The sequence below is a fragment of the Leucoraja erinacea genome, chromosome 42 (genome assembly GCF_028641065.1).
Source record: "Leucoraja erinacea ecotype New England chromosome 42, Leri_hhj_1, whole genome shotgun sequence".
NCBI lineage: Eukaryota > Metazoa > Chordata > Chondrichthyes > Rajiformes > Rajidae > Leucoraja > Leucoraja erinaceus.
This window is the reverse complement of record NC_073418.1, coordinates 639477-657350: the sequence shown is the minus strand read 5'-3', so window position 1 is coordinate 657350 and position 17874 is coordinate 639477. Positions and strand designations below refer to the sequence as shown.

Sequence of the window (17874 nt, the reverse complement as noted above, 5' to 3'; positions counted from 1 at the left end):
CATGGTAGAAATATATTTCCCCTCATATTCCGACACAAACTAAAACTTAAAATCTGCGTGTCTGCTCGTGACTCATCTATCAAAATAACACACCCCTGCTACGTATCAAATCCCAATTACAAAAATACAGACAGATAAGGACTAAATTTAAAAAATGTTAGACAGTGCTATCATGGCTCCTACAAATGCCCCCTACAAATATATTGGCCATTTTAATGTTTCAAGTAGTGAAGCTGAAAATAACAGAGGCAGTGGCAGACGTCCAACACTGTTGACGAAATGAAAATAGATGCAAAATGCTGGAATAACTCAGCGCGGCAACTAGGTTCTCCAGGTTGAAGGAATGGGTAACGTTTCGGGTCCAGAGTCTTCTTGAGACTGAGAGTCGGCGGAGAGGGCGACACAGTGCTAAAGAATGTAGGGTGTGAATATAAGACATAAAAGAGGACGATGATCAAGGAGAATGTATAATCGATCATTGTTAGAATTGTTGCCATGACAACGAAGCATACACAGGTAACAGAGTAAATCACGGGGACAGTCAGGCCGGTCGTTGTACTATGTCTTATTTTCACAACATACATTATTTCCATCTGTCTGAAGAAGGGTTTTGGCCCGAAACGTTGCCTATTTCCTGCGCTCGAAGTTTCTGCGCTGAGTTTCTCCAGCACTTTTGTCTACCTTCTTTCCATCTGTGCCGCCCTAGCCTCTGACTCTCAAGCCGAACAAGGGCCTTGACCTGAAACGACACGCATTCCTTCTACCCAGAGGTGCAGCCTGTTCCGCTGAGTTCATCCAGCATTTTGTGTCTATCGTTTATGTAAAGCTGCATCTTCAGTTCCTTCCTGCACAATTACGACGACATATTACCTTTATGACATCGAGGAGCTCCCAGTCTCAAGTAGAGACTGATAACGTGTAGCTACAAGGTAGTTACCAGCCCCGACCCGCGTTTCGATCGCCCGGAGCGGGTAGCTGAGATTTCCCGATGCGGGAGCATGATCGCCTCGATGCAGACGGTCCGATCGCCGGATACGGGAGCCAAACTCAGCGGAAATTACTTCAACGGAAGGCTGGAGGCACCCGACCTCACGAGGACAAAGAAAGGAATTGATTTGCGGAGTCAAAATGGTACACTATGGTATCCACTCTGAATTAATGGCTTTGGTTCCCTCCACTCACGATCCTCCAAACTATAGATAAACATGTCTTACCGATATCTTTGCGAATTGCTTGTATTTGTTCTATTTCTAAAAACAAATATAAGCAACAGTTATAATCATATTTTCCAATGTAAGTCAGTCATGAGTAATCTGAAATGTGCTTGGCATAGTTTGACTATGAACAGGCTATGTACTTTGTCGATGCAAACAATCACTTTTAAAAATACGGTTGTGCAAGATACGTTGACGTCCTGTAAGTCCAAATTTGAACTTGCCTCGACAGATAATTATATTATTGTCCCGCCCCCTTCCCCATCATCAGTCTCGATCAGAAACGTTACCCATTCCTTCTCTCCAGAGATACTGCCTCACCCGCTGTATTATTCCAACATTTTCCGTCTACCTTCGACAGAAAATAATATTTGCGTGTCCCTTTAGTATAGCACTTCTTCAGTATTTCACTGTACGTTGAATTGCATGGATAACGTATTATGCCAGGGTCTTCCAAGTAAGTTTTGTGCTTCGCAGACAACTAAAATTAAAAAAATAATATATGAAAGTGAAATTTCGGGCAAGAAATCCATATTTTTTCCTGCAGAATATATTCGACAATTCTCAGGAATTCTATCGTGGTGAGACATTAACACTCTAATACCCCCATTAAAATGCTTCCATTCACTCGGTGTGGAGCCTTGTAGACTATCTGCAAGTTTGTCATGGAAGAACTCCGGCATTCTGCGCATAGCTACTTTGCTGTAGAAACCAACGCTTTACTATGGACCATGTATAAATAGCTGCCAAAAGAACCCATTATTATTTACTATAACTTACATGGACTGTATTTACCTTCAGCGCTACAATGGCACAGTTTGAAATGCCGCTGCTACACAAAGCATGAGACCGGCGATACTGAACTCAGATGTTGTCTGTATGGAGTTTGGATATTTTTCTGTGAACATAATTCTCAGTGCTCTGGTTTCCTCCAATGACCCTTAGCATTTCCAGGAATATTATTTTCTGTAAGTCTCCCCCTCCCATCCCCAAATTAGTGGATGTGGTAGTGGACTCACTGCGAACGTATGTGAACGGGTGATTGATTGTAGGTGGGCCGAACTCCTTCTTTGCATACTGGATGACGAAGTTCAGATAATTATTCCACTATACGTCGAAAGAAAATGACGCAAAATAGAATAATTATGTATAACACTGGTTTACACGAAGAAATGTGCAGTAAATGTGTACCCTACCTCTTCAGCAATATCATTGCGATTTTTCCCTGATTTATATTTATGACCGCAGAGTTGCAATTTTCCGAGAGAACGGTGAATTAACTGCTTTAACGCTTAACTTAAACATACCCGTTCTTGTTTCCCGCAACCTTGTCTCTATGATTAAAACATAAGAAAACAGTTAGCTTTCCCAAAACGTTGCATGACCAACATACTAGCTGATATCTTCTTAGCAAGCAAAATCGTTCAGAATTTCTTGGAAAACTAGGTAATACAATGGGAAATATCGCACAATATTTGCGAGAAGAATAATATTCACTGGTATGTTTTGCTGATATTCAATGAAATTACGGGAGAATCGTTAAATACTTCGCAATTTACCGAAACATAATCGCATCGCTTCCCTTCTCTTGATGTCAATGACATGACGCTTCATCCCTGCGTTTGCTCGGATTATATGTTTTGCTTCGTATTGGGAGGATATTTGAAGCAACACGGCATCATTGCATGATTCGGTAAGCAAAATGCGCATCCGTGTCCTTTATTACATAAAACATGTTCATGTCATATTTACCAGATTTAATTTTGGAAAAATATAATGAATTTGCACTATATAAAAATCTCGTGATTTTTACGAAAACATTTTCATTCAAATTTTATAGTCACCTTTTTTGGCCAATAAGATAAAAATGTGGCACATTTAATTCTACTGGACTAGAATTTTCATTCGCTGTTTCCACTCAACATAGAAACATAGAAAATAGGTGGAGGATGAAGCTATTTGGCCCTTCGAGCCAGCACCGCCATACATTGCGATCATGGGTGATCGCCACCTATCAATAACCCCTGCCTGCCTTCTCCCCATATCCCTTGACTCCACTAGCCCCTAGAGCTCTATCTAACTCCTTCTTATATCCGTCCAGTGATTTGGCCTCCACTGCCCTCTGTGGCCGGGAATTCCACAAATTCACAACTCTCTTGGAGAAAACGTTTTTCCTCACCTCAGTCTTAAATGGCCTCCCCTTTATTCTAAGACTGTGGCTCCTGGTTCTGAACTCGCCCAACATGGGACATCTTTCCTGCATCTAGCTTATCAAGTCGTTTTATAATTTTATATGTTTCTATAAGATCCCCCCTCGTCCTTCTAAACTCCAGTGAATCCAAGCCAAGTATGTTCAATCTTTCCTCATATGACAGTCCCGCCATCCCAGGGATCAATCTTGTGAACCTACGCTGCACTGCCTCAATCACAAGGATGTCCTTCCTCAAATTATGAGACAAATACTGTACGTAATACTCCAGATGTGGTCTTACCAGAGCCCTACACTACTGCAAAAGAACCTCTCTACTCCTATACTGAAATCCAGCCAACATTCCATTAGCTTTCTTCACTGCCTGCAGTTCCTGCACGCCAACTTTATGTGACCGGTGTACAAGGACACCCAGGTCTCGCTGTACCTCCCCCTTACCTAACATAACCCCCTTGAGATAATAATCTGGCCCCGTGCTTTTGCCACCAAAGTGGATAACCTCACATTTATCTATATTATGCTGCATCTGCCACGCATCTGCCCAACCTGTCCATATCACCCTGCAACCTCTTAACTTCCTCTTCACAGTTCACACTGCCACCCAGTTTTGTGTCATCCGCAAACGTGCTAGTGTTGCTCCTAGTTGACTCTTCCAAATCATTAATATATATGGAAAACAGTTGCGGCCCCACACAGAGCCTTGCGGCACTCTACTCGCCACTGCCAGCCATTCTGAAAATGACCCGTTCACTTATACACTTTGCTTCTTCGCTGCCTGCCAATTTTCTATCCACCTCACCACCCTACCCCCAATGCCACGCGCTCTAATTTTATTCACCAGTCTCCCGCGCGGGTGTTTATCAAAGGCTTAATGAAAGTCTATATCGACTACATCCACTGGCTCACCTTAATCCATTTTACTTGTCACATCCTCAAAACTTTCCAGAAGATTAGTCAAGCATGAGTTTCCTTTTATACATCCATAGTTTCATTCTATCGCTAACTTCTCTTGTCAGCTACGGTTGCCTCCTACTTCCCTTTGAACCTTTTCTCCATTAGGAATGAAATGATCCCGTGTCTTCCGGATTATGCCCAGGAAGTCCTCCCATTGCTGTTCCACCGTCATTCCTGCTAGTTTCCTTTTCCAGTCTACCTTGGCCAGCTCATCTCTCATAATCCCCTTTGTTCAACTGCATCACTGCCACTTCCGATTTAACCTTGTCCTTCTCAAATTGCAGATTAAAACTAATTATAATGCAGTCACTACCTCCAAGCGGTTCCTTCACCTCGAGTTATCTTATCAAATTTGATTCATTGGACAACATTAACATCCAGATTTGCCTTTTCTCTCTTCGGCTCCATTACGCCGCTCTAAGAATCCATCTCGGAGGCACTCTACAAACTCTCTTTCTAGGAGTCCTGAACAAACCTGATTTTCCCAGTCTACCTGCATATTGAAATACCTCATCACCACAGTGGCATTATCTTTGTTCCAGTTTGACCTCCTGCTGCAACCTAGCTTGTTTGAATGTATAATTGGTTGCTTGCATGGATCTGAACCGTACCGTATCGAATTTCCTGACAGGTTTACTTATCATACCACTTTTTACTTTATCGTGTTTATTGTCAATGTTAATCCATTTGCGCCTTTCCCTAGCTAACGTAAATGTCACGGCAAGGAGCATAATGCAAGTATATATTTTCGAAAGTACCATTAAAGTTCGCCGTTGTTTCAAGAACGTTGGATAATTTCGATGACATGCACTGTGCAGAGTAATTGTGTTACTTACCGTCTTCTTTCATGTGACCTTTAATGATATCAATAGAGATTACAGTTACGATTACAAAAACGAGAGTGTTAGCAACAGCGATAGTAAGTCAAGTGGGGGGGGGGGGGATGTAACACAACCAACCATATTTTACAACCGGATACCTTATATCAATACTACTTAAACAATCTGAATAAACATAAGTGTACCTGTCTCTTTATCAGCTGTGAACAGGGAGAACAGTGGCATATAACTATTAAACCATAGCATGATGCATTGTTACTTTAAGGTAAGGCAAACGGAAAGGAAAAACATAAAACTGAGGAAGAAACAATTGTCCCCCCCCCCCCCCCCCCCCTCCTCCCACACTGCGAGGTCCATTCCGATCAACTTGTTTACTATTTTCAACAAAGCCCAGTGCAGAAGATCCATTATAACAACAAATATAACTAGCAAATGTCATTACATAAGCGAAATTGAAAACTGACATTCAGCGAGGATAGTTGCGTATAAGAAGATATTTAAGGTTTAAACTTAATTTAAAAGCATGCATGCTCACTTTGATCCCGCAACCGTCTTTTCAGTTCATCCAACTCTGTAACATCAAAAAGATAATTCTGTCAATATGTTCGACAGCTTACCCTTCAATCGCTTCATATAAAGCCTTCCCATTTGGAGCATCACTGAATCAGACAATGCAGTCGTTCTAACATTCCACACTAAGTTTTTCGTTTGACGTTGACCAAATAGATTCAATCAGAGTCCACAGGATTTATTTTCTCTCTTCCTCAAACTCCTTTACGAGGATTTCAACGTCAATTGTTACAGCTTTCTCTTCCAGGGGAACTGTATCAACAATATTTGTTTTTCGTTCTCTGCTGACAGATGTACCGCGAGATCTATTAAGCTATGCAGTATTTTGCATCGCAAAGTTCCATAATGTATTGTTTGGCTAGATTATATGCCCTCGTTGGTTCATTCTATATCTCTCCATTATATTATCGCCATTAAAACGCGGTCACCCATCAGTTCCCTGTCAGCAGGACCACGTTCTGAAATTCAATCACGTTCTGTCCTACATTGCTAACCAGGCAACTGATTTTTTTTCTCTCATAATTGCCATGTTTTTTTCGACTTAAAGAACTTTCGAAGTCGAACACTTCCGAGGAAGGGTCGGATTTATGTACCGCAGGCTTGGAGACCTACGACGTGGATTTGTTCCACACCGACTGCACTGTTGATGAAAGGAATTTCTGGATTTGAATGTCCTTGCGAAAATAAATTTGGCGAGTAGGTACAGTGTAATCTCTACTCAAGAACCAGGTCAATGTCTAATGGTTAATTTAAGACAGGGATTACTACCTTTGTGACAGCAATTGATTATATACTTTTTTTTTGTTTACGTCAATGGGTTCGAAGTAATCATTTGAATTTTGGCGACATTTTTTTTGTGCCGAATTGGTCAGTCAAACCCAAATCGTTGTCATTTATTTCTCCTCTGTGATGATATCTATCCCGTTGACTTCCTCCAGCATTTTGTATCTTTGGTCAGCCACATGCATTCGTCACGCTCCCCTCTACAGACAAATGGCGCTATATCGATTATCGTGAAAACTATATTACAATTGAGTTGTCCTGACAAAATCCCCTGCCTAGGTTCAGTGCCGAATTTTCAACAACAAAAAATATATCCTCGAACCTATTCTGTCGTCGAATCCGTTAACAAGAAGTGTACTTTTGGAACAACACTGATCTTCAGTGCCATCATATGGTGTTAGAATCTATGGAAGTAACTGTCAATCTGAAATCTGATAGATTTATTTTTTTCTGAGGCAGGATCTCCATTCAACGTTAACAGCTATCGGTCTGTCACGTCGTAATCGGAAATTTCGTGCCTCCAAGTTGATCTTGTTGCGTAGGAAAAACAACAATCTATGTACTTGGAAGCTAAACCACCCATTTTTAAACACCCAACAATTTTCGAATATGTGCCAAAGCAATTTGGTGGTCATGTCTCTCCTCACCACACAAGAGTACATTTTTTTTAAATAGCCAAGCAAATTAATATATTACCAATGTCCTTTCTGCGTATTTCGCTTTCTGCAAGAAAAACACTTTCACATAATACCGTTCAGCAAGGATTTCTAAAACAGTTGGATACACATTCATTCTTTTTTTCTCTTCCCATCTATTTTTTATTAATAATACCCAGGAAATACAAATCGGGAAGAATGCAAAGTGGTACATGGATTCATTGTTCGCTGCTATAATACCACCATCTCATTAGGACGCAAATATTGTCTATTGGCTGACCTTCTGAATTTAATTCGCCATGCAAATGTCTTCAATGATTTGTAAAACTCACTGCACCAATTTGTGTGTGTGTGTGCGGACATTTTTATTGATTTCGAAGTGAGTTGTGCATTTTAATGTATTTGTGGAATATTGGGAAGATAAGGAAGCTTTAATATAAAATGACTATGTAATATACAGAAAAACTGTCCGGTTTCCAAATGTCCGCCAAAATTACGGTCTTAATTTCCCCGAACTGCTTATATGATATAGATATCAGCACGAATGATCTCTGCCTAAGGTTCAAAGATATAATGTGAATCTAAAAGATTAAAAATGTATTTTTTAACAAACTGCATGTTGGTTTTCAGCATGGTTACATGGGTACTAAGCCCGTGCACTGCAAAGTCGCAGATCTGTCTATGACGCTGACTGCAAATGACATAAGATGAAGTAAACAGCCATCCTCGTCAACAGTACTATTGTATCGAGTTGAACCTGTTTCTGCTAAGTACTGCCGCTTGTTTCTTTACTTGGAGCTTTAAACATTTCCAGATACATTTCTCACCAGAATCTTGCAAGATTTCCTTCAATGTATTTATTTCTGGAAAATAAAAGAATAATAACGACGGGTGAGTCATTTATGTTCTTATCACAGCTAACTTATGAAGCCGAATATATTTGTGACATAACTCTGAATGTACACATGATTTTCGTTATTCACTTCGTCTGTTTTATGAACTAATGTAGAACGTGCAATTCCTGATCTGTTTCAATCGGTTTTGTTGAATCAAATTATCACATATATATTTAGGACAACCTCCCATTGCATTTAACTCGTGGTATCTGATGACAATTTAAAATCATACACAGCAGTCTTGCTGGTATTTCCAAATCGAATACGATGTATTTTATATCCCAGTCTATCACGTTCAGACTTAAGTATTTTATTTTGTCCAATATTATGGTCTGAAGATTTGAGTGTATGAAAAGGCCCTGCATGTGTTCAGTCGTCGCTTTATTATGTTTGATCATGTATTTGTGAAAGTGGTTTTCTTACTTTAATATCGAAAAGTGTATTGACCCATTTACATCAATTAATATATTTCAAGTGTATGACAGTTTAACCCTATTGTTAGCCATGTCAGCAATCCATTGGACCATAGAGGATGTTCAGTCGTATCTTATCAACGTTATGATATTTGAGGTAATTAATAATTTCCCTCGCAGGTGGAGGGAAGTTATTAATTATCCCTTCCCATATCGGATGTGTTAACAGCCAGGACAAAGGCGAATCAGTCCCGACTTGCAGCATAATTGAGCTGTCTTGGGCCCTATATAGAAGAATTGTGAAAGCTAATATTATGTTTGCTGTTGTATGCGCCAGCTTCTTGACCGAGGAATGCATACGCATGAAATAACAGATGTAACTAACAAAGATATTTTCATCACCATCTCAAGTGATAGCATGGAAATAACTTTACGACTGATTATGAGGTCAACGGTGATATTAAATGGAAAATTCAACAACGTATTCTGCAAACTGAGTGCGAAATCGCTCTAACTTCACAGTATATCAGATTGCGCGTCGAATTTGTCTGTGTAACTGATCCTTTGAAAAATATATTCTGCATTCTGCAATTTCCCCATTGATCTTTCTTTTGGACGTTTGACGTTTGCATTTATGTGTGTTGCATCCGATGACTTCGGGTAGCATACAAATAAAGCATCACTTAACCTCGTTCAAATCATCAAGAATAAAACCAAATTTCTCTGAAAGCGTGTGTGTGGTAAATTATGAATGAAAGTTGCATTTAAAATTTAACAAATGAGCCGATGTAGGCCATCGATGCGTCGTGGTCTTGACGGAATCAACATTAGTGGAGAAAGGCTCATGTCAGTGGTCTTGTAAATTAAACACTAGACCAAGCTGTGGACAGGCTGAACTGCCATTCCTTGGAAATGATTTTGAAATATAATGGATAAATCAGGGAAGTCCTCTGTTATTGGAATAACTCTATAGTTAATGCATTAGCTTTTAGTCTAATTAATTAGGATACGCTCTGTATTAATTGCGTAGATTGAAACGAGCAGGCTGTTTCTTGAATAATGTTTCTTGAATAATGAGTATAGAAGCTGGGATGTGATGTTAAAATTGTACAAGGCATTGGTGAGACCAAATCTGGAGTATGGTGTACAATTTTGGTCGCCAAATTATAGGAAGGATGTCAACAAAATAGAGAGAGTACAGAGGAGATTTACTAGAATGTTGCCTGGGTTTCAACAACTAAGTTACAGAGATAGGTTGAATAAGTTAGGTCTTTATTCTCTGGAGCGCAGAAGGTTAAGGGGGGACCTGATAGAGGTCTTTAAAATGATGAGAGGGATAGACAGAGTTGATGTGGACAAGCTTTTCCCTTTGAGAATAGGGAAGATTCAAACAAGAGGACATGACTTCAGAATTAAGGGACAGAAGTTTAGGGGTAATATGAGGGGGAACTTCTTTACGCAGAGAGTGGTGGCGGTGTGGAATGAGCTCCCAGTGGAAGTGGTGGAGGCAGGTTCATTGGTATCATTTAAAAATAAATTGGATAGGCATATGGATGAGAAGGGAATGGAGGGTTATGGTACGAGTGCAGGCAGGTGGGACTAAGGGGAACAAAATTTGTTCGGCATGGACTTGTAGGGCCGAGATGGCCTGTTTCCGTGCTGTAATTGTTATATGGTTATATGGTTATATGGTTACTTCTCTTTATATTCCTGTCCACGACGGACATTAAACGGCTGTAAATTTATTGTTAGAGAATATAATATCCTTGGAAAAGCAAAGCCAGGAGCATGCAGATTGTATCTTCTAACTGGCACCATGGACATGTGTCACTGTTCTCTTTGCCAGCCTACATTTTCCAATCCAATTAAGGTACACTCGCACGTTATGAATCGCTAACCACGAGAGTTTCAATTAATACAAGTTGCTTTTCTCTTTGAGGATGTCGGTGAAATTAACCGCTCTTTCTTACCTTTATCTTTTAGAAGAAGTTGCCTCACTGGCAATAAAAAAAGAACAAACCAATTGTAAACATGCTGTCGTATAAATTGTCACCATATCAAAGTTGTATACATAATTGTCTTATGTTCTGCAATGATTCAAGAAATGAAGAAGTGATTTGCAGACCGGAGCAAAATCTGTGTTTCTACTATTGGAGGATTGTATTTGATTCTAAATGTAAGCAGCGTTGTGGTAAATACATCAAACTCAACGTCAATGCATAAGTCTCCAGGTCCTGACAGGATATTCCCTAGGGCATTGATGGAAGTTAGTGCAGAACTAGCAGGGGCTATGACAGAAATATTTCAAATGACATTAGAAACGGGAATGGTGCCGGAGGATTTGGCGTACTGCGCATGTTGTTTCATTGTTTAAAAAATGTTCTAAGAGTAAACCTAGCAATTATAGACCTGTTAGTTTGACGTCAGTGGTGGGCAAATTAATGGAAAGGATACTTCGAGATAATATATATAATCATCTGGATAAACATGGTCTAATTAGGAACAGTCAACATGGATGTGTGCCTGGAAGGTCATGTTTGACTAATCTTCTTGATTTTTTTGAAGATGTTACTAGGGAAATTGATGAGGATAAAGCGGTGGATGTTGTTCCTCATGGAAGATTGGTTAAGAAGATTTTATTGCTGGGTATTAACAGTGGAGTAGCAAGATGGATTCAACAGTCGTGAATGGGAGATAATAGAGAAATGGAGGATAACTGTTTGTCATGTAGGACGCCGGTGACTAGTGGGGTGCCTCAGATATCTGTGTTGGGTCCACTGTTGTTTGTCATATACATCAATGATCTGGATGATGTTGTGGTAAATTGGATTAGTAAGTATGCAGATGATACTAGGATAGGTGGTTTTGTGGATATTTCAGTAGGTTTTCAAAGTCTACAGAGAGATTTAGGTAATTTGGAAAAGTGGGCTGAAAGATGGCAGATGGAGTTTAATGCTGATAAGAGTGAGGTGCTACATCTTGGCAGGACAAATCAAAACAGGGCGTGCATGGTAAATGGTAGCCAATGAGGAATGCAGTTGAACAGAGGGATCTTGGAATAACTGTGCATAGTTCCCTGAAGGTGAAATTCCATGTAGACAGGGTGGTAAAAACATATTTTGGTGTGCTGGCCTCAAAAATCGGAACATTTATATAGAAGTTGGGATGTAATGTTAAAATTGTACACGGCATTGGTGAGGCCAATTCTGGAGGATGATGTACAATTTTGGACGCCAAATAGGAAGGATGTCAACAAAATTACAGAGGAGATTTACTAGAATGTTGCCTGTGTTTCAGCACCTATGTTACAGAGGAAGGTTGAACAAGATAGGTCTTTATTACTTTGGAGCGCAGAAGGTTAAGGGGGGACTTGATAGAGGTATTTAACGTTATGAGATGAATAGACAGAGTTGACGTGGATAAGCTTTTTCCATGGGGAGTAGGGAAGATTCAAACAAGAGGACATGATTTGAAAATTAAGGGACACATTTTAGGGGTAACATGAGGGGGAACCTATTTACTCAGAGAGTGGTAGCTGTGTGGAATGAGCTTCCAGTGGACCTGGTGGAGGCAGGTTGGATTGTATAATTTAAAAATAAATAGGATATGTATATGGACGGGAACGGACTGGAGGGTTATGGTCTGAGTGCAGGTAGATGGGACTAGGTGAGAGTAAATGTTCGGCACGGACTTGAAGTGCCGAAATGGCCTGTTTCCGTGCTGTATTTGTTATATTGTTATATGGTTATATGGTAAAGAAGAACATTACTTTACACGTCACTATGGGCATTAGCATAGACAAACGCAGACACCTAAAAAGATTTTAACAATCCTCCACTTCTGTGATATTTCGCTGTCTACAAATCCAGTTATGATGTTATCAGTATATAAGCTAATAAGGCTTTCGAGCACGTGTCTACATCCCTCAATTGGCAGTTATTTCCTGAGTCTGTATGTTCCCCAAATGCACGGAAATATTTATGTGAACCTAAAACGGATTGACAAGCAAAGTAATAGGAGTGTGATGAAAGATCGAGGGGTTCTATTTAAAGAAAAAAATAGTGCAATTAAACAACTAGACATTTTAACAGGTTCCGAGAACAAATTGTGATGTCAGGCGTGTAGATTGTTTCCGAATTACGTGCAAGGGGAAAGCACGCTTTCAGAGCATAAAGATGAAGGCATAAAGCATGAAGCGCCGAAGAACAGTTCATTTCCATCTTACCAAGAAGGAAATACATTACCCCTATGCAATGCACCCCCTACCACTCATATGTCTGCATGCATCAGATATAGGCAGGATTTTACCAATGTGGATTAAGAAATATAGATGTATCCACACCAGGAAACGAATATATATATAAATTATCATGAAAAATGACTTGCTCAATAGTACGACGGGGGTAATGTAACACAGCTTTTATTTGCATCCTTAACGTCATTGTACCGACATTTGCTCACGCGTATAATTAAAATACATTCTTATTTGCTTACGGGTATCTTGTAGAAGTATTTTGAATTCTGAATGACATAACAAGAAAATAATTATATGTATAATATGTGCATTAAGCCGTTTGCGCTGGTAGCGCACAAAAGTGACACACATGCACACTTACACAAAACACAAACACTTGTACGTGCATCGACAAAATAGTACAAATTAGGCAACCCGTATCCGATATTATTTCCCACATGTAAACATTAAAACGTGGTTATTATATTTCGACGAAGCGACGCGTATAAAACTCATCCATTTGGATCCAAGAAACGTGAATCCAGCTCCAATGATTGTAATTAATTGCTCTCATGCCAGGTTTTTATAGTCCTCATGTTTGTCATCCATTCCTTTTCAAGAACTCACAAACATCATCATCATTTGACTGTGCTCAATTCCAGTTTCGCCAAGTCATTCAATTCCACGGCATGCACCACCATTTATCCATGATATGGACAAATGAAATTATCTTCAGGATACAAATCAAAGCGATTATCTCTTTGCTGTGTGTCTTGAGGAAGGGATGGGTCAATATAGCATTGCGTTGGGTGACATGATTCTATGAAACTGTTCAGTATTTGAAATGAATCGCTTCACAAAGAACGTTGATATTGGAAGCTAGGTTTCGTGAAGAATTATCTCGTGAAGAATGTCCCCTTCAAAAAATTAGGACTTCAGTTTCGTACATGCCATTAGCCAACCGGCATGTTGCTGCAAATCAGAAATTGCGTCTCCAAGCCATCACATTGGCAACCCTTAAATCACGACAGAAACCGATTTCGGTCCAAAGAATTGGTTCCCATTGACAGTGATAGCGAAAACAAGGAATGCAGTATCTCTAATTGATTTTATCATGTGGATAAAACCCGGAGACCATACGTTTGGAAAATTAAGTCAGCCGGTCTTTTTTTAATGACTTCACTAAAATACGCATTGACCAACAAATTGGTAGCAACATTGTTCTCCGCGGTGCAGTTGTACACAGTCAAGAGGTATCAGCTTTGATTTGAAAAAAAAATGGCCATGGGAAACTGATGACAAAATAAATCGACTCAAAGTCAATTAAGAACTCTTCTCTTACACGCGGCTGATAATTCATTCGACTTAGTCTAAATGAGAACATGCTCAAAATGGGTTAAATCTGTGGTCATCCTTCACTACATAATTCCTCCTCAATTATATAAAGAATCAAGTTTGAAAACAACAGAAGCATATGAATGCATCTCTTTTTGGAACGGTCATATCAAGCCTTTTGTCTTGCACACACATGTATGTGTCAATCCACTTCTAAAATTGGCATTTCTATACCCAAGACTTTTCGAAAGCACTAGACTGACAGAAGGGCCTAACCTTGCTGGTTACGAAATTGCAAAACAGTCCCAATCTACTCGAGAGATTATTGACAACTGTAGCGTGTCAAAAATACTGAAGGGGGTAATGCCCGATGTTACAAATGGGTTCCAAAGATGTTTACGTACATGTCCCAGTGACCGTAAAATGTTCCACCATGGAAAGACCAAATCAAACATTTCCATCTTAAAGTGACTTGCAATGAAACGGTTAATCAGTGGGTGGCTGTCCGAAGATTCCTTCAGCTTGAAAATCCACCGGGCTGCAACGAGTACCCAATGGCAGTGCTGATTTCATGTTCCAGCGTTTTTTTCGGATGCCCATATTGATAGTCTTGGTTCTTTTGTGAAGTATTCGGCTAATTAAATCATATTGATCAAGAAGGATATTCGAGTAGGGTAGATATCTAGTTGATGTAGCACAGATGTGGATCCCAGGCGCAGTAAAGCTCGAATGAAAAAAACCACAACCATACGGAAAAAAAAACAACAAGGCCCACACCAACATAAAAGTTAACATAAACATCGACCACAGCGGATTCCTAACATTCACAACTGTGATGTAAGGCAAAAAAAATCCAATCTGCTTCATATTTATTCTCCTGCGGTCGGAGCAGTCGAAACTTCCGTCGGGGCGATCGAAGCTCCCGAAGCCGGCGGTGGAAGCCTCCCCCGCGTTGGGGCGATCCAAACTCCCGCGTCCGTGCGATCCAAACTCCAGCGTCCGGGCGAACGAAACTCCCGCGTCGGGATGGTCGAAACTTCGGCGATTTGGAGTTCCCCAAATCAGTCTCTGTCCTGTCTCCGTGATGTTAGGGCAAACCACCCTCAGTTGGAACTCCGAAGTCGACCCCCAGGCAAAGGGGTCTCGAGCACCGCGATGATAAGTCCGCAGGCAACCGCGGTGGAGGTCAAAAAGTCATTAACCAGCAAAGGACGCAAACTACTCCATGTTAGGCCTCATTGCACAGAGAGAAACGATGCGGAAAAAATCGCATCTCCGTTGAGGTAAGAGATGAAACAAGTCTCCTTTTTATTTTCTTCTCCCCGCCCCCTATCAATCTGAAGAAGGGTTTCGGCCAGAAACGTTGCCTATCTCCTTCGTTTCATAGATGCTGCTGCACCCGCTGAGTTTCTCCAGCATTGTTGTGTACCTGCAAAATAAGGAGTCCATTACGAACTTAAGTCTGGACTCTGAATGCGGACTATGCACACTGGCCGCTACTGCCCAGAATGGATGAAATGGAGGCATTTCTAATGCATGTAGAATAATATAAAACATAATAGTATATACCTTTATAGCTTTGGTACATTTTATCTAATGGGAAGCAAGGGATGCGATTAAAAGTCAGTACAATTCCTGGGTGTAAACCGTACAGTTCCGTAACAATTATGACAATTAAAATGATAACGTTTCTCCGCAATTTAAAGGCACGGGAGTTACACATTTGTGTGGAACAGTGCCCTGCGATGCTTCGGAGTGGACGATTGGGACATAAGGGTTTAAACTCCAATTTAAATACATGGGCATAATAGTTGATAACGGAGTTCCTTTGCAATCATAAAGAGGCAAACGTTTAATATGTGAACAAGTTTTAAAATATCTTCTCTGTGATGACCAATTTGGGCAGTTATTATCGATTACGATCGACAAGGAATATTTATACCGTCTGATACGGCCGATTGAAAGTAACACATTAGTTTGATATTTAACAAATTCTAATTTTAGCTTTTACGAACCAAGGAAAAGCTTTGATGCTTCCAGTGACGTTGAGTGACTGAAAGTGCCACATTAGTTTGATGTTTAAAAAAAACGAATATTTGTTGAAAAATGTATTAGCCCTTTTTGTACCAACACTATATTTTGTCATGTGTAATGTAAGATTGATTACAGTAATGATTGTGATCAGAGGTACATCATGGAAAGAGGCCTTTAGGCCCGGCGAGTCCACGCCGACTGTCCTCATCCATTCCCTGTTATCGCTCTGTCTCATCCACTCCCTACACGCTAGAGGCAATTTGCAGAAGCCAATGGCCCTACGAGTTGTGATTCCACCTCGTTTAGACATCACCCGAGGTCAGGACCGAACTCCTTTTTCTGGCGCTGTGGGGCGGCTGGTCGACCTGTGTCGCCCCCAGAGTGATGGAGAACTATATGTACAATGATTAACATGGTCACGAGCTTTAAGATATGTTCGAGTTTGTATTTCATTGATGGTATCCGGCGGAAAATGCTGATAGCTCATTCATAATTTGCATCACTGGGTAACGATTAAAAAAATGAACTAAACGTACACCTTTTGACATCAACTGTATTATTTAATACCGTGAATGCATGATAAAAAATCATATGCGGCGAAGGGCAGGGAAGACAACCGCGGTCGACTTGACTTCCATTATGCCCCTGTCCCACTTAGGAAACCTGAACGGAAACCTCTGGAGGCTTTGCGCCCCACCCAAGGTTTCCGTGCTGTTCCCGGATGTTGCAGGTGGTTGCCGGAGGTGGCTCGTAGTGGAAGCAGGTAGGGAGACTAAGAAGAACCTACGGGAACCGCACGGAAACCTTGGGTGGGGCGCAAAGTCTCCAGAAGTTTCCGTTCAGGCTTCCTAAGTGTGACAGGGGCATTACGCATCATGGCCAAATATTCTGCTGACTTTGTTCATGCATCGCAAGGTAAGATTTGTGCATTATAATGCGAAACTTCGGAGTTTACAAGGCAGAGCGGAAACACTTTATTTCCCAATGACATCCATTGTAACGCGATTTCGCAATAAAAACACGTTTGGAAGAAAATAAAAATCAGTTCTACTCGATTGGATGTCCCGCACTCAAACATGCTGCGAAGACATTTAAATCTCTTCCAACGATGAGAAAACCTTCTCGGCAAAGTTAATCTTTGTGGATTATATATCAATGTGCCGATGTTCTTCAATTCCTACCTCTGTTAATATCACCAATTTTTGCCTCTGTTGTAGAAAATAAAAGTATGTTTGAAGTATTTTGTCACTTAGTTGTTATGATGTAGCAATAGTATTCTGCAGAGGATTTGACACCCCGCTGTCATGTAAAGTGTTTCAATCTTATTTTTCTCTGAAAGTCGCTGATGTTGGCCTTAACAGTGTTGCATGTTTGTGATATTCGCAAACCATAACTTTTTCTGCTAAAGGTGAAAATATTCATCTTTGTAACCTCACTAAGCAATACAGAACACACGTGCACACTCAAACATAACACACCTACAATCGAACGCGCACGTGCGCCACATATGCATACACACACGCGCGCATGCATGGGCACATGCATAAGTAAACACATACAGTTCGCTCCATAATATTTGGGGAAAAAGACCCGTCACTAATTTATTTGCCTCTGTGCTCCAGAATTTAGATTTGCAATAGGAAAATAAACACATGTGGTTAAAGAGTACATTGTCAGATTTTAATAAAGGCCATCGTTATACATTTTGATTTCACCATGATTCACACCTGACTCCTG

General features: G+C 40.4%; 1 protein-coding gene across 1 annotated transcript in view; it reads right to left on the bottom strand.

Annotated features, from left to right (window-relative positions):
* Window positions 1–274: 274 nt before the first annotated feature.
* Window positions 275–17874, bottom strand: part of LOC129714814 (periplakin-like) — a 57765-nt gene continuing 40165 nt past the window's right edge. Inside the window, exons 18-23 of the mRNA XM_055664657.1 lie at window positions 7266–7292; window positions 5752–5787; window positions 5402–5416; window positions 5214–5231; window positions 2522–2548; window positions 275–1250 (exon numbers count right to left, since the gene is read on the bottom strand). Coding sequence (XP_055520632.1) covers window positions 1156–1250; window positions 2522–2548; window positions 5214–5231; window positions 5402–5416; window positions 5752–5787; window positions 7266–7292 — 218 coding nt within the window. The 3' untranslated portion in view covers window positions 275–1155. The remainder of the gene's footprint in view (window positions 1251–2521; window positions 2549–5213; window positions 5232–5401; window positions 5417–5751; window positions 5788–7265; window positions 7293–17874) is intronic.